We start from the raw sequence: 25,033 nt of genomic DNA on the forward strand, positions 1-25,033 counted from the left end.
TTGCAATGAATAAAATGTTTCTTTTATTTACGATATTATTTTCTTCAATTTATTTTTGTCCTCCTTTTCATTGTAAAAAAAGTTGGTCACCTTACTAATAATAAATGCAAATTGGAAGAATAAAGATACCTATTTTTGCATATCAACTTGGCAGAAATTAAAAACAATACTTGTCAAAACTACAAATCAGTTGAAACAAATAACCCAGTTTAAAAATGGGCAAAAAATTCTGAATTGATATTTCTCCAAAAATAAATACAAATGGCCAATAAGGACACGAGAAGATGTTCATCATTAACCATCAGAGAAATGCAAATCGAAACCACAATGAGATAACCACGCATCATAGGTTGGCTATAATAAAAATGATGGACAGTAGTAATAAGTATTGGTGAGGATATGGATAAATTGTAATCACAATACTATTGGTGGGGAAGGTAAAATAGTATAGCCACTTTGGAAAATAGTTTTATAGTTCCTCAAATGGTTAAACAGAATTAACCATGTGACACAGTGATTTCACTCCCAGATATAGCCCAGATCTACTTGAAAAGTTACAAAGAAGCAATCCTATTCACAATAGCCAAAAAGTGAAAGTACCCCTAAATGTCCATCTACTGATGAATGGATAAATAAATGCAGTGTATCCATACAGTGGAGGATTGGTCAAGGAGGAAAATGAATGAAGGACTGACACATGCTACATGGGTGAGCCTAGAAAAGAGTAAGCTGAGTGACAGAAGCCCATCACAAAAATGACCGCAGGATTGTATTGATATGAAATGTCTGGAATAAGCAGATATATGCAGACAGAAGGTAGATTAGTGATTGCCTACGGCTAGGAAAAGAGGGGCCAGGGAAGAGGGAGTGCTTTTCTTTCCTGGAGAATAATTGGGCCCTTAAAGGGGCCCCATTATGTTGCCCTGCAAATATATACATACTTAAAGAAAAGATGAGGGTTATAAAACAAATATGCATCAAATAATTATATAGTAGCATATGCTTGGAAACAATCTAACTGTCCAACTATAAGGAAATGGTAAATCCTAAAAGGGAGCAATATTATACAATTATTAAAATCATTGCTTTCAGGAACATTTCATAATAAAGGAAATTTTCATGATTGAGTATGAAGTGAGAAAACACAGTAACCTTTATGTGCACTCTGTGCAAAAGGCCAGAGGCTGCTGTTCTTAGGAAGGCCTGCTTGCAAGGTTGGTCCCTAACTGGCTGGTGTGTGGGGACCTGCGTCTTGGAGTCTTGCCCCCATCCCCTAACTGATAAGGTTGGCTTACTGTGCCTAGACTGATGGTGAAAACCATGTGGTTTATAATGAACACCTGCCTTCCTTCTGAGAGCCTGAAACGTTGGTACGTGCTAGGTAGAGGGTGCCTCTGTGATCAGCCCCCAATAAAACCCTGGGCATTGATTTTCAGATGGGCCAACCTGGGCAAAGACATTGCATACATGTTGCTAGGAGAAGAGTGTGCTCTGGGTAACCACTCAGGGGAGAGAGAGCACAAGGAAGTGTGTGTGATGATTCCTCCAGGCTCTGCCCCTGTCTTTTCCTTCTCGATCCAGCTGTGCATCCTTACTAAGCCGCTGTCATAACTCTTAGCTGTGGGTGCAACTATATGCTGAGTCCTGTGAGTCCTAACGAATCTCTAAACATGGGGCTGATCTTGGGCACTCCCGACACAGCCACTAATACGGAAAATAACAACAGGTACATAAAAGACATGGAAGGAGGCCCTGGCTGGTTAGCTCAGTGGTAGAGCGTTGGCCTGGCGTGCGGGAGTCCGGGGTTTGATTCCCGGCCAGGGCACACAGGAGAAGCGCCCATCTGCTTCTCCACCCCTACCCCTCTCCTTCCTCACTGTCTCTCTCTTCCCCTCCCGCAGCCAAGGCTCCATTGGAGCAAAGATGTCCTGGGCGCTGAGGATGGCTCTGTGGCCTCTGCCTCAGGCGCTAGAATGGCTCTGGTCACAACAGAGCAATGCCCCAGATGGGCAGAGCTTCGCCCCTGGTGGGCATGCCAGGTGGATCCCGGTCAGGCACATGCGGGAGTCTGTCTGACTGCCTCCCCATTTCCAGCTTCAGAAAAATGCAAAAAAAAAAAAAAGACATGGGAGGAAAGAAACCAATTTACAGTGGCTGTTTTGGAGTTGTGTTATTATAGGTGACTTATTTTCTTTTTTACACTGTCCAGTATTTTTTTTTTTTTTTTTTTTTTTACTGTCCAGTATTTTACATATGGTACTTTCCATGTTATCAGTTAAAAAAAATTTTCTTTTTCAGGTATTGATTTTAGAGAGAGAGGAAGGGAGAGAAAGATAGAGACAGGAACATCGATCTGTTCCTGTATGTCCCCTGACTGGGGATCAAACTGGCAACCTCTGCACTTCGGGATGATGCTCTAATCAACCAAGCTATCCAACTAGGGCCCATATTGTTACTTTTATTTTCAGAAAAGTTTAATTTTAAAATCCTTTTCTGTTATATTAAATGTGGTCATCAATTCTAGAGTGACTGACCTCTGATGGAGCATCTCTTCTTTTCCCTTAGGGTTGCAATCCCCTCGCACAAACTGGCCGGAGCAAACTGCAAAATCAGAGGGCTGCCTTGAACCAGCAGATCCTGAAAGCTGTGCGGATGAGGACAGGAGCAGAAAACCTTCTGAAGTAGGTATCTGCTGGCTCCACGGCCTCCCCTGAGGCCTTCCATCTGTTCCCTAAACTCCTAGGCCTGCCCAGCTTTCTCTCCAACTCTCAGTTCTAGCTTTGGGTTTCCTCTTCATTCCTGGCACCTGGAACAGGCCTTTCTTGGCCACAGCTTGGTTATGTTAAACACAAGTATTTACCTAGCCTGTCCATGTGTTTAGGGGTACAGAGACACTGGAGGATATCTGGTTATCGTGTTTGTGTTTTCTTTTCCCTGCTTCCTGTGGGACTTGTTTACTTCTCTACTGCCCAGCACTGTGCCTGGTCTAGAATCACTGCTTGGTGTGTGTTGAATGTATAAAGAAAAGGAAGACAGAAAGGAGGCAATGGGAGCATTTCCATTGCCAGTGTCCATCCTTCTAATGAGAGGGGCCCAATAGAGCCCCAAACTTCTGGGGTACTCTTTTTTTTAAAAATTGATTTTAGCAAGAGAAGAAGAGGGGGAGAGAGAGAGAGAGAGAAATATCAAACTATTCCTGCATGTGCCCTGACAGAGGATTGAACCTGCAACCTCTGTGCTTCGGGCCAGTGCTCTAACCAACAGACCTATCCGGCCACAGCTCCCGGGACACTCATTATTATGCTCTGGTAGTAAAATAGCTGCTTATCAAGCATAGAACTCAGTGAAGCCTTACCTGTGTCACTGGCAGCTATAATCCCTCCCCACGCCCTTCAGTGCAATGCAAGACCATGTGCTGGCTTCCTCTTCTGAACTTCCTTCAGAATTCTAGGGTGCCGCATGCTAGCCCCACGTTGCCTTCTGCACTGGGTAGCTGAGGCAGCCACCATGCCTGCAGTTCTGAGGAGTGAGGCAGATGCCCCCTGGCGCCTCAGCAAGATATGGAATGCTTATAGGAACCTAGAAACTTGGCAGGGTACCCGGAAACCTGGCAGGATATGGCTTAAGGGTGTTCCCAATGGATCAGCTTCACTGTTGGTGCCTTAGGGAGCCCAGGTGGCTCAGAGGTTGTTGGGAAAAACAAATACACCAAACTGGGTGTTTAGAAAGGAACCACAATACTTTGATATATACGATTTGCAGGATCAACTCCTCCACATGGCAGTCACTCACCTGAGCACTCAATAAACAGGAGGAGGCTCTCTGACCATGAACTTGGGCTAAATTTATTTTTTGAATCAATCTGTATTTGCACCTTAGGAAAGATCTCTAAGATATTAAATGGGGTGACAGAAAGGCTCAGGACAGCATGTCTTGTGTTTATTTTTCTATTTTTTTAGAGCTAGAGAGAGCAATAGACAGACAGGGACAGACAGGAAGGGAGAGAAATGAGAAGCATAAAATAATAGTTGCAGTACCTTAGTTGTTCATTGATTGCTTTCTCATATGTGCCTTGACCAGGGGACTCCAGCAGAGCCAGTGACCCCTTGCGCAAGCCAGCAAACTTGGATGTAAGCAAGTGCCCATGGGGTCGTATCTATTATATGATACCATACTTAAACCCATGACCACACGCTCAAACTGATGCCCATGCTCAAGCTGGTAACCTTGGGGTTTTGAACCTGGGTCCTCAATATCGCAGGTTGATGCTCTATCCACTGCGCCACCACCTGGTCAGGCTGCCTTGCATTTATTTTAAAGGATTTGTAAATGAGCTTTTGTATATGCACAGACCGTTTCCAAAAGGGATAAGAAAAAAAAAGCTGTGGCTAGAGTCAGCTCTTGGGAGCAAGACCATGATTGGGAATGGAGGTGATTCTCTTTTTCATTTTACTCCCTTCAGTGTTTGAATGTTCTTTTACAAAGTTCATGAATTACTTCCATTCATTTTTATTATGGAATACTGCAGAGGCCCAGAATAATAATATAAGCACTCCGTGAAGCTACCACTGGGTCAGGAAAGATAGCGCTGTGCCTGTGTTGGTTTTGTAACAATGGACTAGCAAAGGACACAGTCCTGGTGTGGCCAAGTGCCTGGGAACCTCTTCTCCAACTACTTTGGTGACAGGGTGTAAGGGAGAGTATTACTGGAGGAGACTGGGAAAATATTGTAACATTTTACCTTTTAAAATGTCTGATGGCTGGACTTGTGGTGGCACAGTGGATAAATAAGGCATCAACCTGGAACGTTGAGGTTGCTGGTTCAAAACCCTGGGCTTGCCTGGTCAAGGCACATATGGGAGTTGATGCTTCCTGTTTCTCCCCCACTTCTCTCTCTCTCTCTCTCTCTCTCTCTCTCTCTCTATCTCTATCTCTCTCTCCTAAAATGAATAAAGTCTTTAAAAAAAATTTTTTTTAATTAAAAAATAAAATGTCTGATGGCATTCCTGTCCCCAGAGAAGTCTGGGAATTGTCAGGTCTACACCACTGTGGACCACAGGTGGCCAGGGCCTGCCATGTGCTGGGTTTGCTGTGCTGGGGGTCGCAGGCATGGTCCCTGGTATGTTGTGGCTATAGGCTGTAGTTGACACTTTGACAGGCCAGCTCTGTGGCCAAGGGGACAAGTGAACAGCCTTGACTTTGTAGCTTCCTTAGAAGCGGGCTACAATTGACTTGCCCGTTCATTCACCCGACACGTGGATTTGTTGAGCACCTACTAAGATGCAAGCAGTATTCGAAGTGCAAGAATAAGGGGGCGAGCAATTCAAGTGAGACTCTGCTTCTTGATGCTTAGTTTCTTGTGGCGGGACCTTGATACCCAAGTAAACAAATCCCGTCATGTCAGGAGGCAGTGTTTCGAGGATACTGATGAAAAGGAAATATGACAGATGTTGACACAGGGTGGCTGTGGCCTCAGAGACAGAGGGTGTCTCTCTGACCAGGGGACTTGGTGTTTCTAAGGGGGGAACGAGGGTGGTTTTGTCTGTCTCGCTCTGTTAACACCAGCAACAGCCTCTCTGAGGCCCAGCGGCTCAAACTCTTTGTCAAGTGACAGTTGTTGAACTGGCCGGGGTGGGGGTGGAGTGGTGTTGTTAATGTTGTTAATGATTCTCGCAGTGACCTAAAGGTTCAAAGTGCCCCTCTCTGGAGAATGTGGTCAAAGGAAACCCTGAAGGTATTTATTAAACTGACTCAACCAGCAGCAGTGGTTCCCCCAAAACAAATAGGGCATTTAGCCAAGCCCAGCTCTGTCCCTTGAGTGTACCTGGGCGGCCGATTAGGTGGCCCTTCCTGCTGGCAAAGGGCAGTTTCAGTTATAAATTGAGCCCGGCTGTTCTGTCTGTGCATTTGTCTGCTTGCAGGTTCCCCCCTGTCCTGTTACCTCCCCCGGATGAAGGTAAAGCAGTTGGAATATGTTTGAGGAAAGGGCATTTGGGAAAATGTCCCCCAAAATGCAGAAATGCAAGGGTCCTGGTTTTTCCCTGCATTGGCACGGGGGCTTCGAGGCTAGGCAGGCACTGTAAGGAGCCAGGTGTTATACCCCTTCCAGGTCATCTGCAATCTGTATCAGCTGAGAGTCCATGAGCTAGCTTCCTGCAGTTTGATTAGGAAGATATCAGGTACTTTATTTTATTTTGCTTTTAAATTTTATTGATTGATTGATTTGAGAGAGATGGAGAGAAACAATGACCTGCTGTGTCACCCATTTATGCATTCATTCGTTAATTCTTTGTTATGTACCCTGACTGGAGATCAAACCCACAACCTTAGCATATCAGGATAACGCTCTAACCAACTGAGCTACTCAGGGCTGGGATTATTATTATTGGGGGGGGGGGGGCTGGGATATTTTAAATGTACTTTTTCAGGCTAAGCGGGGACAATATTTTCTCTCTTTTCCCAGTTCCCCTTTCTCCCTTGAAAAAAGCTGGGGTAGAAATGTGATGATGTTTCTCTAAAACCGAGATGGTCTTTGTGAAAATTTTTTTTTAAAGATTTCACTTATTGATGTTAGAGAGAGAAAAGAGGAGAAAGAGGAAATGAGAGAGGAGGAGCGGGAAACATCAACTCACAGTGGTCACCTCTCATATGCACCCTGACTGGGCAAGCCCGGAGTTTCAAACCAGCGACCTCAGCCTTCCAGGTCGTTAGGTGGTCTTTGTAAAATTTAAAGCAAGTTGCCATATAGTTCAGTTTTATTTAACTAGTTCTTTTCTTTTTTTTAAATTTTATTTATTGATTTTAGAAAGAGGAGAGAGTGGGGGGAAGGAGTGGGGAACAACTCATAGTAGTTGCTTCTCATATGTGCCTTGACTGGGCAAGCCCAAGGGTTTCAAACTGGCGACCTCAGCATTCCAGATCAATGCTTTATCCACTGCACCACAGGTCAGGCTTAACTGGTTCTTTGAACAAGGGTAAGTCATTTAACCTCTTTGGGCTTCATGTCCCCTTCTCATACTGGTAGCTATTACAGTAGGGGTGGGCCACTCAGGAGCCTCATGGCATGGAAAAGAGTGAAAGACTGGGACTGGTCCTGTGAGACAATAGGGAGTGGTAGGGACTATGGCGAAGTGCAAAACATATGCGCTCTTTGGATGGAGCGGCTGCAATTTGCCCTATATGGAGGGCAGGGTCAGAGTTGCCAGATCTTCAGATTTTTTTTCTTTTTCAGGAGAAGCTAGAGATAGGACTTTTTTTTTTTTTTAATCCTCTAATAGTTGAATTGATCATTGTGGGGGGATAACACCCTGATGAGCCAAGTGAACAAGTCCCACAGATCTCTAGTTTGTGACCTCCAGACGCAAGGTCATGCAGTTCTGGGCCAAGGGTAAGCTGAGGTGGCTTTGGCTGCAACGGGAGTGACGTGAGGTTAATGACTGCTCACACTGTCATGAGGGGACAGGAGCATATCTGTGTAGTGGGGGGTGCAAGCTCCCCACGGCCGTTAGGGCCAGCTCCAACTCTGAGGCCTGCCTTCCTACACTGAGAGATGAGCTGTGGGCTGATCTGCTGCCTTAGCTGAGTGCCCACATGAGGGCACCAGGCAGCACTTGCTCCAGCCCCCCTGAATTCCTGGCAGAGCAGGATTTGGGTTCAGGTGGATTAAGGCCAAGCTGCTCCACTAAGGCCTCTGAAGCTGGTGCAAGCTTGTAGTGCCTATTCTTGGAGGGACAATTTCACTAAAAGACTTGGGGGGAAATGACACTAAAACAAATGGAGATATATGGGTCAGAATGCAAAACTCACATGCATTTTTAAAGATGAAACATGAGGATGTTAAAAAAAATTTGGACTTGAGACAAAGAAGCAGTTATCACATAGAGGCTCCTTCTGGTGGAAAAGGCCTCAGGGCCCGACCTGTGGTGGCGCAGTGGATAAAGCGTAGACCTGGAACACTGAGGTTCAAGACCCTGAGCTTGCCTGGTCAAAAGCTAGGTGATGTTTTCCGTTCCTTCCCCCACCCCATCCTTTCTCTATCTTCCTCTCCTCTCTCTAAAATCAATAAATGAAACCTTTTTTTGTTGTTGTTACAGAGACAGAGAGAGAGTCAGAGAGAGGGATAGATAGGGACAGACAGACAGGAACAGAGAGAGATGAGAAGCATCAATCATCAGTTTTTTGTTGCAACACCTTAGTTGTTCATTGATTGTTTTCTCATATGTGCCTTGACCGTGGACCTTCAGCAGACCAAGTAACCCCTTGCTCGAGCCAGCGTCCTTGGGTCCAAACTGGTGAGCCTTGCTCAAACCAGATGAGCCCGCACTCAAGCTGGTGACCTCGGGGTCTCGAACCTGGGTCCTCGGCATCCCAGTCCGATGCTCTATCCACTGTGCCACCGCCTGGTCAGACTAAAATAAAGAAATAAATTTTAAAAATCTTAAAAAAAAGAAAAAAGGGCTCAGAAGCTCCAAATTGTGGGAAAATGTGGTTGATGTGGCCAGTAGCCTCAGGAAATAATTGGATGTGGCTTTCCTTCTCTTGTTCACATTTGGTGGGTTGATCGCTCAGGCAAAGTAAGTGGCACACTTTCAAATTCTGGACTTCTGTAGTATGTGCGTGTTCTTTAGGAAAAACCCAAGGGAGTGGGCCTTCCATTGGTAGAGGCTGTGGAGACTCTGGGCAGGAAAGGGCCGAAACACCTGCCGCCTCATCCCCGTCAGCCTCTGTGCCTTTTGGCTGTAACATCAGTGACCAGACCCCAGAGCCTCAGAGGAGGTGCACCCCCACAGAAAAGCCGTGTTCTTCCAAGAAGGCCCACAGAAGCCATTCAGTTTTAGCTGGAAAGGCACCCTGGGGCAGGCATCAGTACTGAGGAGACCATGGCTCTGGTCTTAATTCCTAGTTTGAGCCAGCAGATTCCATTCTTGACTGTTGCCCCAAGCTGGGCACAGGGGAGCTGGGGATGTGCACCATATTGAATTGGTGTACCTTATCAAAAAGCCCCTTTCCACCAGTGAATCAATGAAAAATCATTACCCGTACTAGAAACAGCTCAAATTCTAGTTGATTTCTGAATCATCAATGTACCCAAAGGTCAGCGTTGTGGCAACCAAACCTTGCCAGGCCACCAACCCTTTCTAGAGTGGCTCACACAAAGAAGTCTACATCCAAAAAGCAATTTATTGGTTTAATGAAAACCCTAAATCTCCAATTTGGTGCTAAATTGAGAGGGAGGAGATGTGGCAAATCAATATTTAGAGGTGGAAAAGATTATGGTAATTTGGAGGCTCTCCAGGTATTTGAACAGGGGTCTTAGAGACGAAGGTGTTATATTTTAGTTGGACCCACTCTGCTGCCGAGAACCAGTCAGCACCCCCTCCATCCCTCCCGTACCCCCACTTTCTTCTAGAGTGGTCTTTATTCTGCCATTTGTTCTTCATCAACTGAAACTGTTGAGCCTCTACCATGTGGAAAAGACTGTGACAGGTTCCAGGAGAAATACAAAGAAATAGAAAGCAAAGGTCTTGTCATGCAAGAGTCATACTTATTTATCTTGCCTCATTCCAAAATGGATTTGAAAAAAACTAGTGAAACAACAAAATGGATTTGAGGCACCTTAACATACTCATACAGTATGTAAGATTAAAACAAATGAATGAGGATATGGGGGCAGAAGGAAGAAGAATAAAAGAGAGATTTGGCTAGAAATAAGGCTAATACATGTTACAAGGTCCTATATACTTTATTAGACGTGGGCCATGGCTTATCTCTGAGCTTCCTGGAAGGCAGTATGAAGAAATGGATGTGCTTTGGCCAGGTAGCTCAGTTCGTTAGAGTGTTATTCGGATACGCCAAGGTTGTGAGTTTGATCCCCAGTCAGGGTACATACAAGAATCAACCAATGAGTCTGATTGGTGGTGGTGCAGTGGAGAGAGCATTGACCTGGGATGCTGAGGTCCCAGGTTTGAAACCCCGAGGTCACCGGCTTTAGCACCAGCTCACCAGCTTGAGTACGGAGTCACTATCTCTAGTATGGGATCACAGATATGAACCCATGGACACTGGCATGAGGCCAAGGTTGCTGGCATGAGCAAGGGGTCACTGACTCAGCTGGAGCCCCCTAGTCAAGGCACATATGAGAAGCAATCAATGAACAACTACAGTGACGCAACTACAAGTTGATGCTCCTCATCTCTCTCCCTTCCTGTCTCTCTCTCTCTCTAAAAAAAATAAAACTTTAAAAATTTTAAAAATAAAAATAAAAATACATCATGTAGGGAAACAGGTGGGACCAGATATTTAGCAAGGTGGAGGAGCCACCCCAGTGGGAGAACAGACCGTAGGGAAACTGTTAGTGCTTTGCTCTCTAGAGGAAAGGTGAACAGGTGGTGAGCAAAGCAAGCTGATGACAGGTGGCTAGATTTTCATCACTGAGTGGGGGGCTGGTCAGGGACCCTCTAACTGGAGCTCTTGGCTGATGAACCTCAGATGTCCTCATCCATGAAATGAGGATAAACTCTAGTACTTGGTCTGAGGGGTAACTCGAGGGCCTGCCTGGATGGTTCATGGAAATGTGTGCAGCAAGGCGTGGCTCTGCACTTGGTTTTTACTGATACTTTTGCAGTGATTTCTAATCTGTAAAGTGAGGGAGCACTTGTAAGGTCTTCAGGTCTGTGTCAAAACCCCTACTGAAAAACTTGGGTAAAGTTCTTGCCTTTGTGTTGCTTAACACTTTCAGTCTGTGGATGAACCACATTTTGTATATCTATTTGCCAGTTAATGGATATCTGGATTGTTTCCACTTTGGGGCTATTATGAATAATGCTGCTCTAAACATTGACATACATATCTTTGTTTGGATGTATGCTTTCATTTCTCTTATATAGATTCCTAGGAGTGGAATTATTCTGTTAGATGGTAAGTTTATGTTTTAACATTTTGGAAACTACTCAACTGTTTTCCAAGGAGGCTGTACCATTTAAATTCATCAGTGTATAGGGTTCCGGTTTCTCCACATCCTTACTAACACTTGTTATTTGTCTTTTTATGCTACAGTCTTGGGGGGGGGGGAGTGTGTGTCAGTATCTCAGTATACTTTCAATGGCATTTCCCTATTGACTAATGGATATTACGCATCAATTCATATGCTTATTGGCCCTTCATACATTGTTTTAGTAAATATCTTTTGAGCATTCAAAAATTGAGATGTCTTTTTTTAGTTTAATGAACAGAACTCTATGTATTCTAGATACAAATTCTTTATCAGATAGGTAATTTGCAAATATTTTCTCCTAGTCATGGCTTAGCTTTTCTTTCTTTTTTCATTTCATTTTATTTTTTAATAGAGAACCTATATTTATTTTATTTTATTTTATTTTTTTAGCAAGAGACAGACAGACAGGAAGGGAGAGAGATGAGAAATATCAACTCATAGTTGTGGCACTTTAGTTCTTCATTGATTGCTTCTCATACATGCCTTGACTGGGAGGTTCCAGCTGAGCCAGTGGCCCCTTGCTCAAGCCAGCGACCTTTGGGCTCAAGCCAGCAACCATGTATCATGTTGATGATCACACACTCAAGCTAGCAGCCTTGGGGTTTTGAACCTGGGATCCTCTATCCGTGGCACCCCCACTGGACACTCGACCCACTGTGCAACCACAGGCTGTTTCTTTTTATGTTGTCTTCTGAAGCACAGAAGTTTTAAAATTCAACAGAGTCCAATTTATCAATTTATTTTTTGTGGGTTGTGCTTTTGGTATGTAGTTAAGAATACTTTGCTCATTCCAAGGTCATAAAGATTTTCCCCATATTTTCTTCTAGACGTTTTATAGCTTTAGCTCTTATATTGATATCTCTGACCCATTTTGATTAAATATATTTGTGTATGATAAGAGACTTAGATTGAGGTTTATCTTTTGCCTATTGTACAGAAAAGAGTTACCATGGCAAGCCCGAGATAGTTGTCCTAGAAAGGCTTGCTTGCAGGGTTGGCCCTGGCTGGTGTCTGGAAATATAGACTTCAGGAGACTTCTCACTATTCCTAGAACTGATAAGAGGGTCTCATTGTACCTAAACTGTTTGTACAAATAATGTGGTTTATGCTGAACATCTGCTTTCCTTCTGGAAGTCTGAAATTTTAGAATATGCTAGGCAGAGGTGCCCACCTGACTAGCCCCTAGTAAAAACCCTGGATGCTATGTCTCTGAGCTTCCTTGGTAGATAGTATTTTACACATATAGTCATAACCCCTGGCTGGAGGAATTTAGCCATTCTGTGTGACTCCCCTGCGAGAGGGGTTTCAGTGGCCTGTGCCTGGATTTCTCCAGACCTCACCCCGCGCATCTTTCCCTTGGCTGATTTTGCTGTGTCCTTTTGCTATAATAAATCAGAGCCAGGAGTACAACTATGTTCTGAGTCCTGTGAGTCCTCCTAGTAATCACTGATGCTGGAGATGGGCATGGGGGACATTGACATACACTGAAATGTCCAATTGCTTCAGCATCATTTGTCTGAAAGACTGGAAATATCTTTTGACCATTCAAAAATTGAGATGTCTTTTCCCCCTGGAATTGTCTCGTCACCTTTGTCAAAATCAGTTGACCACAAATGTGAGGATTTACTTCTGGATTCTATATTCAGTTCCATTATGCCAATAACACATTGTCCTGATTACTGTGGCTTTATATATATTGTTTTAAAATGAGATAGCATAAGTCCTCCAGCTTTGTTCTATTAAAAAATTTTTTTTTTAATTTATTGATTTTAGAGTGAAAGGGAGAGGGAGGGAAGCATTCATTTGTTGTTCCATTTATTTGTGCATTCATTGGTGGCTTCCCATATATACCGACTGGGGACTGAACCTGCAACCTTGGTGTTTTGGGACGATGCTCTAACCAACTGAGCTAACTGGCCAGGGCTCAACTTTGTTCTTTTTCAAAATTATTTAATTATTCTAGGTTCTTTGCATTTCCATATGATTTTTAGGATCAACATGTCAATTTTTACCAAAAAGCTTACTGGGTTTATTTTTTTTTTAATTTTTGTTTGTTTGTTTTATATATTTTTTAAATTTTATTTATTTATTTATTTATTTTTTACAGAGACAGAGAGTGAGTCAGAGAGAGGGATAGACAGGGACAGACAGACAGGAATGGAGAGAGATGAGAAGCATCAATCATCAGTTCTTCATTGCACGTTGTGACACCATAATTAGTTGTTCATTGATTGCTTTCTCATATGTGCCTTGACCACGGGCCTTCAGCAGACCGAGTAACCCCTTGCTGGAGCCAGCGACCTTGGGTTCAAGCTGGTGGGCTTTGCTCAAACCAGATGAGCCCGCGCTCAAGCTGGCGACCTCAGGGTCTCGAACCTGGGTCCTCTGCATCCCAGTTCGACGCTCTATCCACTGCACCACCGCCGGGTCAGGCTTTTTTAAAAATTTTTAAGTGAGAGAGACAGACAGTAGGGAGAGAGATGAGAAGCATCAAACTGTAGTTGTATCACTTTAGTTCATTGATTGCTTCTCAAACATGCCTTGACCTAGGGGCTCCAGCCAAGCCAGTGACCTCACTCAAGCTGGTGAGCCTGTGCTCAAGCCAGATGAGCCCACGCTTAAGCTGGCAACCTCAGGATTTCAAACCTGGGACCTCAGTGTCCCAGATTGATGCTCTATCCACTGTACCACCACTGGTCAGGCAAGCTTACAGGATTTAATTTGCAATTTTATATCAATAGAAAATATGAATAGAGAATTGATATCTTGACAAGTGAGTCTTCTAATATATAAATACAATATTGAACATATCAGCAATGTTTTGAAGTTTTCTGTATAGAAATATTGTGCTTCTTTTATGAAATTTATTCCTAAGTATTTTGTTCTTTTTGATGCTATTGTGAATAAAATTTTCTTAATTTCATTTGAAGATTGTTCATTGCTAGTATATAGAAAGAAAATGACTTTTGTATATTGAATTATATCCTGTGGCCTTGCTAAGTTTATTCGTTTTAGTATTTATTTCATGGATGCCTGTATGTTTTCTAGGTACAAGATTATGTCATCTGTGAATAAAGACAGTTTTATGCCTTCTTTCCAATCCAGATAGATGTCTTTAATTTCTTTATTTACCTTTCTTCCTGATCACAAGGGAGAAAGCATCTGTCTTTCACCATGAAATGTGATGCTAGCTATGGGTGTTCATAGATGTTCTTTATAAAGTTTTGTAAATTCTCTTTTATTTCTAGTTTGTTTAAAATTTTTATCACAAATCTGAGTTGGACTTTGTCATCCACAGTTGCACCTCACTTTATTGCTCTTCACTTTATTGTGCTTCACAGATGCTGCATTTTTTTTGAAGATTTTATCTTTGGTATAAAGTTCTTTTCAAGTTTTTATTTATTGATTGATTTGAGAGAGAGAGAGAGAGAGAGAGAGAGAGAGAGAGAGAGAGAGAGAGATTTGTTGTTCCATTTATTTATGCATTCATTGGTTGATTCTCATATGTGACCTGACCGGGTATCAAATCTACAACCTGAGTGTATCAGGATGACACTCTAATGAACTGAGCTACCCAGCCAAGCATATTTTACAAATTGAAGGTAAGACTCTCCACCAGCCAAAAGATCACAACTTGCTTTATTGTGATACTCGTTTTATGGCAGTACCCACTTTATCACAATACTCACTTTATTGTGGTGGTCTGGAACCAGTTCGGCAATATCTTTCAGGTATGTCTGTACTGTTCTGTTTTTGTTTGTTTGCATCTATTAAGGTGGCTATGTGTTTTTTGTCCTTTTTTCTGTTACATTATTTGATTTATAGACGTTAAGCCAACCTTGTAATCCTGGGATGAATCCATCTTGGTCATGGTATATAATCCTTTTTATGTGTTGCTAGGTTCAAGTTGCTAATATTTTATTGAGAAATTTTACATATTTACTTATGAAGGATATCGGTATGTCATTTTGTTTTCTTGTGATATCTTTTTCTTATTTTGGATCAGGGTAATATTAGCCTCATAGAATTAAGCTATTCTTTTATCAGTTTCCTTTTAAGAGATAATTCATGGGAACAGTTCTCTATTCTCTTCTCAAAGCTAATTCTTTGCAGAGATAGCTTAGAATTTATGCCTGACAGCTCAGTCTCATTAGCTATGTCTAAGGTCCATTTATTTACTGGTAGGTGTGGCTCAAAATGGGATAGATGCCTGGCGTCCCTGAGACACCTTATCCGATCACATCTGGCACTCACATCTGCAGGTGGACCCTCAGAGCCTTCTCTTTTCTTAACTTTCTTTTTTTTTAATGTTTATTTTATTTATTTTAGAGAGAGAGGAAGAGGGAGAGAGAGAGAGAGAGAGAGAGAGAGAGAGAGAGAGAGAGACTAGAACATCAATCTGTTCCTGGATGTGTCCTGACCAGGGATTGAACCGGTAACCTCTGTTCTTCCGGAATATGCTTTAACCAACCGAGCTATCCGGCCAGGGAAGGACCCTCAGAGCTTTCCTGCAAGGATTGGGGATTCTACTCACCTAGCAAATGGGATACCTGGCTGACGGTGCTTCTCTCCCCCCTCTCTTTTAACAGAGCAGCCACAAACCAGAAGGTACGTGAGCAGGTGCGCCTGGAACTGAGCTTTGTGAACTCAGACCTGCAGATGCTCAAGGAAGAGCTGGAGGGACTCAACATCTCGGTGGGAGTCTATCAGAGCACAGAGTAAGTGGGGGCAGCGCTTCCTCCATGACTTTCTGAGCCTCAGAACACGCCGCACCAGGAATGGTGCAAAGATAGCCCTGAGGGTGTGGCATCCCCACTTCGGGAAGCGAGGAAATGATTAGTTCTGGGAAGGAGAAAGGCGCCGGGATGAACCTCTGGAATTTGTTGGGAACACCTGGGGAGTTGGACAAAAGGGCATTTATTTGTCCTGGGACCCTTGGAACATAGCTTTATGGAGAACTGTGTAGCTGGGTCCAGGCAAGGAGATGGCATCTCTCATGGGCTGGGTGGCTCAGCCATAAAGATGCCCTGGCAGCACTTCTGTGGTTAGCTCTGAGAGTCGGCCTGCCGGGTGGACCCCAGTCACCCTGCCTCCTTTCCTCTCAACCTCACCACCATGCACAGGGCCTAATTCTGGGTTGATAGAATGCAAAATGTCCAAACTACTTTTGTATCAAAAATTAGGCCCTGGCCGGTTGGCTTAGCGGTAGAGCGTCGGCCTAGCATGCGGAGGAACCGGGTTCGATTCCCAGCCAGGGCACACAGGAGAAGCACCCATTTGCTTCTCCACCCCTCCGCCACGCTTTCCTCTCTGTCTCTCTCTTCCCCTCCCGCAGTCAAAGCTCCATTGGAGCAAAGATGGCCCAGGCGCTGGGGATGGCTCTGTGGCCTCTGCCTCAGGCGCTAGAGTGGCTCTGGTCGCAATATGGCAACGCCCAGGATGGGCAGAGCATCGCCCCCTGGTGGGCAGAGCGTTGCCCCTGGTGGGCGTGCCGGGTGGATCCCGGTCGGGCGCATGCGGGAGTCTGTCTGACTGTCTCTCCCTGTTTCCAGCTTCAGAAGAATGGGAAAAAAAAAAAAATTAGGGGACTTGTGTGAGTTTCTTGAGGAGAGGTTGCAACTGAGACACTTCAGAAATATATCCCATTAAATATTTGTGGGACAGATGGTCTAACTTCAGAGGTATTCCTGAGGGATTGTTTGGGAGGCAAGGTGTTAAGGTGTGGCCTCCTGGAGAGCTCAAGGAGTCCCCTACCCCAAGATGAGAAATGTATCTTTAGGGAGAAATAATTTTGAGAAGTTCCACTGAAGAATTTGCCTACTTCTCTGTGTGGGGAAGTGAGAGTTCTCAAAAGGTAGGGGAGGGAGCCCCAGGGGAAACTCAGTCAGAAAATCATTCCCTGGATTAACAGAAGGATGACATTTGAGAGCCTTGAGTCATCTTTGGAATGTGGTTTTTCTGATTGTCCCCAATCCTGTGCATGGGCTTTTTTTTCCCCAGAGAACCAGAGGGAAAGCATTAGTAAGGGTTATCCGGTGAAACCTGTGAAACCTCTGTTCTTCCCTTTGTGACGTCTGGTTCAGCCAGTGGACCAGGCTGGCTTAGCTGTGGGCCCCCTGTGTGGTTTCAAACACCTAATCAGAACAAGTGAAAGGTTTCTCCCAGCCTACACTCTGGTACTAAGTTCCAGGGTTTGCCCAAAAGGTCAGGGTTCCTTGAGGAGGTGTGGCAAGGCCACACGTGGGGCATAAATGGAGGCTGCTTCCTATTCCCACTTGCTGTACTGAAGCTCAGGGATGTCCACTGTGAAGACCTCCCACAGAAACATGCAGCTAAGGCCCCAGTGTGATCACAGCCTGGCTCTAAAGTGGGCAGTCCATCCCTGGGCCATTGGGAGGAGGGGAGAGAGGTATACACATTCATTCATAATACCACCACCTTGCATTTGAATCCGCCTCCTCCCTGTTTTCAAAGTAGATTGCTTCTTTCTTAGCACAGTTGATCTTGAAACACTTTGGCGAGGTAGGCTAGAAAGAAACAAACTCATGTGCAGATGAGAAAACACAGGGAGATTGGAGGTTAGCCCAAGAGTGGAGCTGGGGTGCCCTGCCAGGGGTCCTCAGGATACTGGCTGCTCCTGGCCAGTCACAGGAAGAGCAGATCTTGCCCCCAGTCCTGTGTGGGGTGAGGACAGGAAGGCACTGGGGACAGAGAAGAGTGGCATGGTCCATCCTCATCTCCTTCCAGCAGGGTCCAGCTTTCCCTGTGGGCTTTGGGGAGGCCACGCACCCTTGTTATATTTCCCCTGCTTTGAGCACAGCCCCTTGTTTTTCTCCGCCACAGAGGCAGTTTCAGCTTACAACTGCGTTGTCTACTGCCCTGCTCAGCATTCCTGGCCTTCTTGCCCAGCTGGGCTGAGGAGCCCCAGAAGGTCTCCTGTTACTTGTTAGAGAGCTAAATCCCTGTTTGCAGAGCACAGCCTGAGCCAGATTCACTTCCTGTTGGCCCTGCCCCTAAGAACCAGGCTCAGGGTGCACTTCCAGGGTAACCTGTGGGATAACCAAGTGGTCAGTGGGGGGAGAGGAGATGGAGGCGAAGCAGCCAGCCAGGGCCTGACCCTGGGCCGACAGCTAGGAGCATTTAGTTGGGGGGGGGGGGACACGACACTCTGCCCTCAAGGCCTTTCTCCTGCAGGTGGTGAGATACTTAGAGATAGACCTCAAGGAAGAGGCACCCAGGAGCCTATGGCTGGAGGGCTGCAGGAGAGGAGGGACCCAGGCACAGTCCCCGAGAGCCTATGGCTGGAGGGCTGCAGGAGAGGAGGGACCCAGGGACAGGCCCTGGCACGTAGCCGGTTCTCAGCACAGTTACTGAAGGAAGGGTTGAGACTGGAGGGATAGCTTGATTGAGATGGTGGTAGGCTCTTGTGTGTTAGGCTGGGACCAGGACCAGTTTTATTTTTTTTTTATTTTTTATTTTTTATTTATTTATTTATTTTTTGTATTTTTCTGAAGCTAGAAACTGGGAGAGACAGTCAGACAAACTCCCGCATGCGCCCGACCGGGATCCACCCGGCACGCCCACCAGGGGGCGATGCTCTGCCCCTCTGGAGTGTCGCTCTGTTGTGACCAGAGCCACTCTAGCGCCTGGAGCAGAGGCCAAGGAGCCATCCCCAGCGCCCGGGCCATCTTTGCTCCAATGGAGCCTCGGCTGCAGGAGGTGAAGAGAGAGACAGAGAGGAAGGAGAGGGGGAGGGGTGGAGAAGCAGATGGGCGCTTTTCTTGTGTGCCCTGGCCGGGAATCGAACCCAGGACTTCTGCACGCCAGGCCGATGCTCTACCACTGAGCCAACCAGCCAGGGCCCAGGACCAGTTTTAGAACACAGACAGGGCTGTGACCAGAGTCATCTTTATGGAAAATAAACTGGTGCTAGGGTTGGTGTAAGGAGAGGGTGGGGACCTGCGATGGGCTGCTGGGGGTAGCTGTGGGTGCAGAGTGACTGGCATAGGGATGTTCATAAACCTGCTGTGCTTCTTACAGGGAGACGTTTACAATACCGCTGATTCCGCTTGGCCTGAAAGAAACCAAAGACGTTGACTTTTCAGTCTTTCTCAAGGTAAATCTCACAGCAACAGGAGCTAGAATTGTCATTTAAGAAAAAATATGTAGAAATTTACTATTCCTTACAAGTGGCTTTAGGTTCAGTGGGCCAAGTGTCAGTTGATTTCTGCAGGGTGACCCTGAGCCCCCTCGGCAGGCCACAAAGAGAACCTGGTGCATCCCTTTTGCATTCTTTTTATTTTTAAGTTTTCCATTAATTGAAGAGAGAGAGAAAGAGAAGCATCAGCTTGCTCCACGTAGTTGTGCCATTGATTGCTTCTCATACGTGCCTTGACCGGAAATCAAACCAGCGACCTCAGGTCTCAATCCTGTGACGTTGGTGTTCCAGGTGGATGCTCTATCCACTGCACCACCACTGGCCAGATACTTTGTTTTTAAAAAAAAAATAAATTTGCTTTATTAAATGTAAATTATATATTCACCTTTTCAAAGTGAACGATAACTGGCTTCTTCTTAACGTGTGTGTCTCTGGCAAGCAGCACAATACTCTGATAACTATCTGATAATGTCACAGGCCCTGCCTGGAGGGTTCAGGTGGGAAGTGGGAGAGGTACTGTGATTGGAGGCAGCGGGAAATGTCCCGCCTACCGGCTAGGGCCAGGAAAGGCTTCCTCAAGCCTGGAATGCCCTTCTGTTTCTCCTCTTCTCAGCTCCACCAGCCTGAGTTTTAATGACTCACCTCAAACTTCCACTTAAGAGGAGAAAGTGGAGATGGGGTGGAAGGCAGTGCCTGTCTCTGAGCTTTCCACACAGGCATGGATGTAAGAATTAATCCCAACATCATGAAAAATGTTTCAAAGAATTATGTTTCTTTTCATAGTAATCCTTTTAGTTGACTCATTTGGGACTACTTTTAGTTTAGAAAAGAAAAAATTATCATAAGGCACTTTGGGCACAATAGAATTTGTCCTTTTAAAAACAATCTGAAAAGAAAAAAAGCAATCTGTTAATGCTTTGAAAGCTTCTGCACTTGACTCCATTCTGGTGGTCTGGCAGGACCCAGGATCACCGGAGATTGGAGTATCGGAGTAGGAAACAATCCAGGAACCACAGCTTCATGCCAACTTTTCACAGACTATTTGAACTTTTAGATGTGACACTTGTTGTAGGTTTGCGAGACTCAAATGTTCTGTCTGTGGAAATGTCCTTAGTTGCTTTTGTAGAATAGTTTCCTTAAGATTTAATTCATTGCTCGGTATCAGAGCTGCAAGAATGTAGGCAATTTAAAGGGAAACTCTTGAGAAACTTGGGAATTTCATGGGCATCAGTAAGGACCCAAACGTCTTACATGCTGAATTATACTTTAAAGCCAGTGAAAAAAATCACATGTGGGCATGGCCAACTGCTTTTCAGCTGAGGCTTTCAACCATATCATTTTAGCCTTAAAAGGGACTCTAGAAATGTCAGTTATACAAAAATAAGAACTTTTTTTTTAAGAGAGGGTGGGGGGGACAGACAGGAAAGGAGAGAGACGAGAAGCATCAACTCATAGTTGTGGCACCTTAGTTGTTCATTGATTGCTTTTTCATATGTGCCTGAACCAGAGCATTCCAGCCGAGCTAGTGACCCCTTGCTCAAGCCAGTGACCTTGGGCTTCAAGCCAGCAACCTTTAGGTTCAAGCCAGCTGCTATAGGGTCATGTCAATGATCCTATGCTCAAGCCGGTGATCCCACGCTCAAGCTGGTGATCCACACTCAAGCCAGATGAGCTTGTGCTCAAGGAGGCGACCTCAGGGTTTCAAACCTGGGTACACAGCATCCCAGGCTGATGCTCTACCCACTGTGCCACTGCCTGGTCGGGCAAAAAATGAGAACGTTTGAAAGGGAGGACATTCTGTTTCCTCCCTTTCACATTTGTGCTTCAGAGTAACAGACAGGTGCTACAGAATTAATTATAGCAATTCAAATTGTTTTCAAATCTGATGCGTATGTCTGTGTGACATTTAATGATCAGTAAAGCCTCACAGTGTGACTTGGTTTTATTTTAAATAAATAGGCTTTAAAATGTCCTCATTAAAAAGCACTGTCAAAATTTTCTTTCCAGAGAATTTAAGTTCTTTTTTAATGCTTTTAAGTAGAGCTTTACTTATTTTTATGAACAGCATTCTAAAGCATCCAAAAAATACCAAGAAGTGTAGAGATCACACCACCTCTCCGCACTGAGCTCTGTAACTTGCTCAGCATATAATTTTTGGACACTTGGACTCTTCCTCTGGCCAGGGGCCTGCCTCATGGGGCTGTGTGACTCCTCCCTTCCATAAAAGCATAGCGTGGTATCTCCTTGTGCTAACAAGGTAGTTATTTCTTTCTTTCTATAGGCAGCTTCCAACCTTTGCTACTGTCAGCAGCTCTCTATTGAGCATCTTTGCACATTTTGCTGAATATTCCCTTTGGATAAATTTCTAGATGTGAATTTGGTAGGTCAAAGATGCATGTTCTATCATCTAACTTCCTACCAAAAGTGGTCTTGCCTACAGTCCTTCCAGCGTGTAGACGGCTCATCTTCCTGCACCTTTGGTTACACTCTGTACCAGTCATCATTTTGATTTTTAAAAATCTATCTTTCTGATTTTTGTGAAATCAGGCAAAAGGGACACCTTATTTTAGTTTGCATTTCTTTGATCAGAAAGAGGCTTGAATACATTCTCATGTATGTTTATCTGCTCCTTACCTTCCTCCTTTTCAAAATGACTGTTTTTGTCATTTGCTTCCCATAGTGTTGCTCTTATTACTTAAAACAGTTTTTGAAAACATGCAAAGGATAATAATCCTTGGTTATATACATTACAAATATTTCTCTCAATAATTTTTTTTCTTTAACATTTGTTATATAAGCAATAACCAGTTTGAAAAGTACATATATAGCCCTGGCTGAATAGCTTGGTGGGTTAGAGCAGTGGTCCCCAACCTTTTTTGGGCCACAGACAGGTTTAATGTCAGAAAATATTTTCATGGACCGGCCTTTAGGGTAGGACAGATAAATGTATCACGTGACCGAGACAAGCGTCAAGAGTGAGTCTTAGACGGATGTAACAGAGGGAATCTGGTCATTTTTTAAAAATAAAACATCATTCAGACTTAAATAATAAATAAAACGAAAATAATTAAGTTATTTATTCTTTCTCTGCGGACCGGTACCAAATGGCCCACGGACCAGTACCGGTCCATGGCCCAGGGGTTGGGGACCACTGGGTTAGAGCATTGTCTTGAAGTGTAGGGGTTGCCGGTTCAATGCCTGGTCAGGGCATATATAGGACATGTCTCTCTTGCTCTTTCTCTCTCTTTCCCTTCCTCTCACTAAAATCAATAAATAAAAATATTATCTTAAAGTATATATATATATTTTTCTTTCTCAGTACAGATTTTATATTGTTAAACTTATCAATTCTTCTCTTTACAATTCTGCCTTGCTGACATTTTCAGAAAGGTATTCTCATACCAAGATGTCATAAATATTTTGATGTTGTTTCTCCTAGTACTTCATTTTAAAAAATTTTAACAAAATCTATCTGGAATTTGTTTTGGGGTAAAATGTGAGGTGTAAGGCTTTAACTTTTTATTTTCACTAAAGGGGTAGCCAGTGTTTCTTGAATGAAGTATAAAGAATCCATCTGTGGCCCTGGCTGGGTAGCTCAGTTGGTTAGAGCATCGTCCTGAAGCACTGAGGTTGCTGGTTTGATTCCCAGTCAGGACACATACAGGAACAGATGGATGTTTCTCTCTCTCTCTTTCTCTCTCTCTCTCTCTCTCTCTCTCTCTCTCTTCCTTCCTCTCTCACTAAAGTCAATAAATAAAATTTTAAAAAGAAAGAAAAAAAAGAATCCATCCATAGTTCTGGATGCTGTCTGTTCCCCTCCTTCCCTCTCACCCCCCACTCCCCACCATCCACCGTCCTCCATCCTGCTTTGTGCCAGAGAGGCAGCAAGTGGCTCCTGCTCTGTGGTTTCCCACTGGCTGTGGCCAAGGGGGAGGAGCACCAGCAGGAGATGAGAGGGTAGAAAAAGAAGGAAGCTGAGCATTTATTGCTGGCTCCCTCAACTGGCTTCCTTTTGCATTCCCTTGGGGAAGGTCATGATGGCTGTTTTGTACCCACCTCTCCCCATTTCTAAAGCCCCTTCTCTTTTTTGACCCTCTAGCTCTGGAATTCTAATGGTTCTGGAGGTCTCATACCATCCACACCACTTGTAATAGTTGTTTTGTTAAACTCACATCAGTCACACCATTTGTGTGTGCCACCTCCTTCCTGCCAGGACCTGTTAGGTACTTCAGCCTTTTCCACTTCCATGGAATTCTGACTTTAGTTATGTACCTGATTCTCCACCTGCTTCAGTCTGTTTCAGATCCATATTTGGTTTCATTGTCCATTTCTCACTGATTAGTCCCAGTATGTTTCAACATTAAATAGAGCAAGCCTCTTTTATTACTATGCTTTTCAAAATGTTCTTAGCTTTTCTTCCACATTTTTACTTTCGTACTTTGTGAAGTTTTCCAAAATAAGTCCTTTTGGGTTTTAATTGAAATTTCATTAGAATCATAGCCTGGTTTTCCCTGGACGGTTAGCTCAGTCAGTTAAGAGCATCATCCTGAAACAGCAAGTTTATGGGTTTTGCTCCCTGGTCAGGGCACACATGGGAAGCAAGCAGAGAATGCATGAATGAGTGGAACAACAAATGCTTCCCTTCCCCCTCCCCTCTCTCTCCTTTTCATTCTGTGTCTCTCTAAAAAAGTCAATAAAAATAATTAAGCCCTGGCCGGATAGCTTGGTTGATTGAGTGTTGACCCAGACTGTGGTGCGGAGGTTGCTGGCTTGATTCCCTGGTCAGGGCACATATAGGAGCAACTTGGTGTTCCTGTTTCTCTCTCTTTGCCTCTCTCCAAAAAATTAAAATGAAAAATAAAAGAATCATAGTCTAATTTGGACAAAATTTCACCTTTACAATATTGCACATTTTTATCCATGCATATATTTCTAATTGCTGATGTCAAAAAACAGTAAGTTTATAGGGCAGGAACGAATTCTGTCTTATTTAAATGATTTTTATGAATTAAATAAAGAATGAAATAACTAATGTCTTTCAGTAAAGTTTAAGTTTTCTGCTTAATTACATTATCTTTATCCCTAGAAATATTGTGCTTTTATGTTATTATGAAAATTATTAGTCCCCGTTACATTTTTCTAATTGGCTATTGCCCGTATAAGAAAGGAAGACTATTGACTTTTATATGTTAACTTTTTAGCCAGTTAACTGAATTATTATTTGATGCTCTGAAGTTTTGTTAGTATACTATTTTTTTTAAGTTATTTTATTTCTTCCTTTCTAATATTTGTGTCTCATTTGTCTTAATTTGTTGGCTAGAGAACTTTTAGAATTATGCTAAGTAATAGCAATGATGGTAGAAATTCTTGTCTTGTCCTCGATGGTTACAGTGGGTTTCAGCTAGATACTTTTTATCTAATAAATACATGTAATCTACTCTAGATTACTATATTTCAAAGATTACTATATTTGAATTTTTATCAAGATCCTCTTTGATTTCTGTGAGGTTAACATAAGGTTTCTCTTTTAGCATCATATTTTAAGTGTAATTTCTCTTCTTTCAAGAAAATTCTTGCTGGTCTGCAGTAGAGGTTGACAGAGCAACATTCTGCTCTATAAAGCATCACCTAGGTGGTGGCCTTTGACCCTGTCTCAGGGATGGCATCAGAGAAGCCCTAGTGACCTTGTCCCTCAGATCATCCCCTCTGTGATTAATGTCACTAATAACATAATTAAAAACATTTGAATGCCATTTCAAATTATACAAGTCATCCTTTTATTTGTAGAGGAACTGATTCCAAGCATCAGCACTTTAAGTAAAGTTGTAAAGAAAATCTGTGACAGCGTCCTGAAACAAAAAGAAAAGTTGGGTAAAAGGGAC

At 43.8% G+C, this 25,033-nt stretch overlaps 1 protein-coding gene across 2 annotated transcripts in view; it reads left to right on the top strand.

The window, feature by feature from the left end:
• RHPN2 (rhophilin Rho GTPase binding protein 2) overlaps window positions 1-25,033 on the top strand; it is a 59,836-nt gene that overhangs the window by 11,637 nt on the left and 23,166 nt on the right. For both annotated transcript variants that reach the window (XM_066349046.1, XM_066349045.1), the window contains exons 2-4: window positions 2,566-2,681; window positions 15,583-15,711; window positions 19,034-19,109. In XM_066349046.1, coding sequence (XP_066205143.1) covers window positions 2,653-2,681; window positions 15,583-15,711; window positions 19,034-19,109 — 234 coding nt within the window. In that variant the 5' untranslated portion in view covers window positions 2,566-2,652. The remainder of the gene's footprint in view (window positions 1-2,565; window positions 2,682-15,582; window positions 15,712-19,033; window positions 19,110-25,033) is intronic.

Source organism: Saccopteryx leptura, chromosome 9, assembly GCF_036850995.1.
Source record: "Saccopteryx leptura isolate mSacLep1 chromosome 9, mSacLep1_pri_phased_curated, whole genome shotgun sequence".
In the NCBI taxonomy this organism is placed as follows: domain Eukaryota; kingdom Metazoa; phylum Chordata; class Mammalia; order Chiroptera; family Emballonuridae; genus Saccopteryx; species Saccopteryx leptura.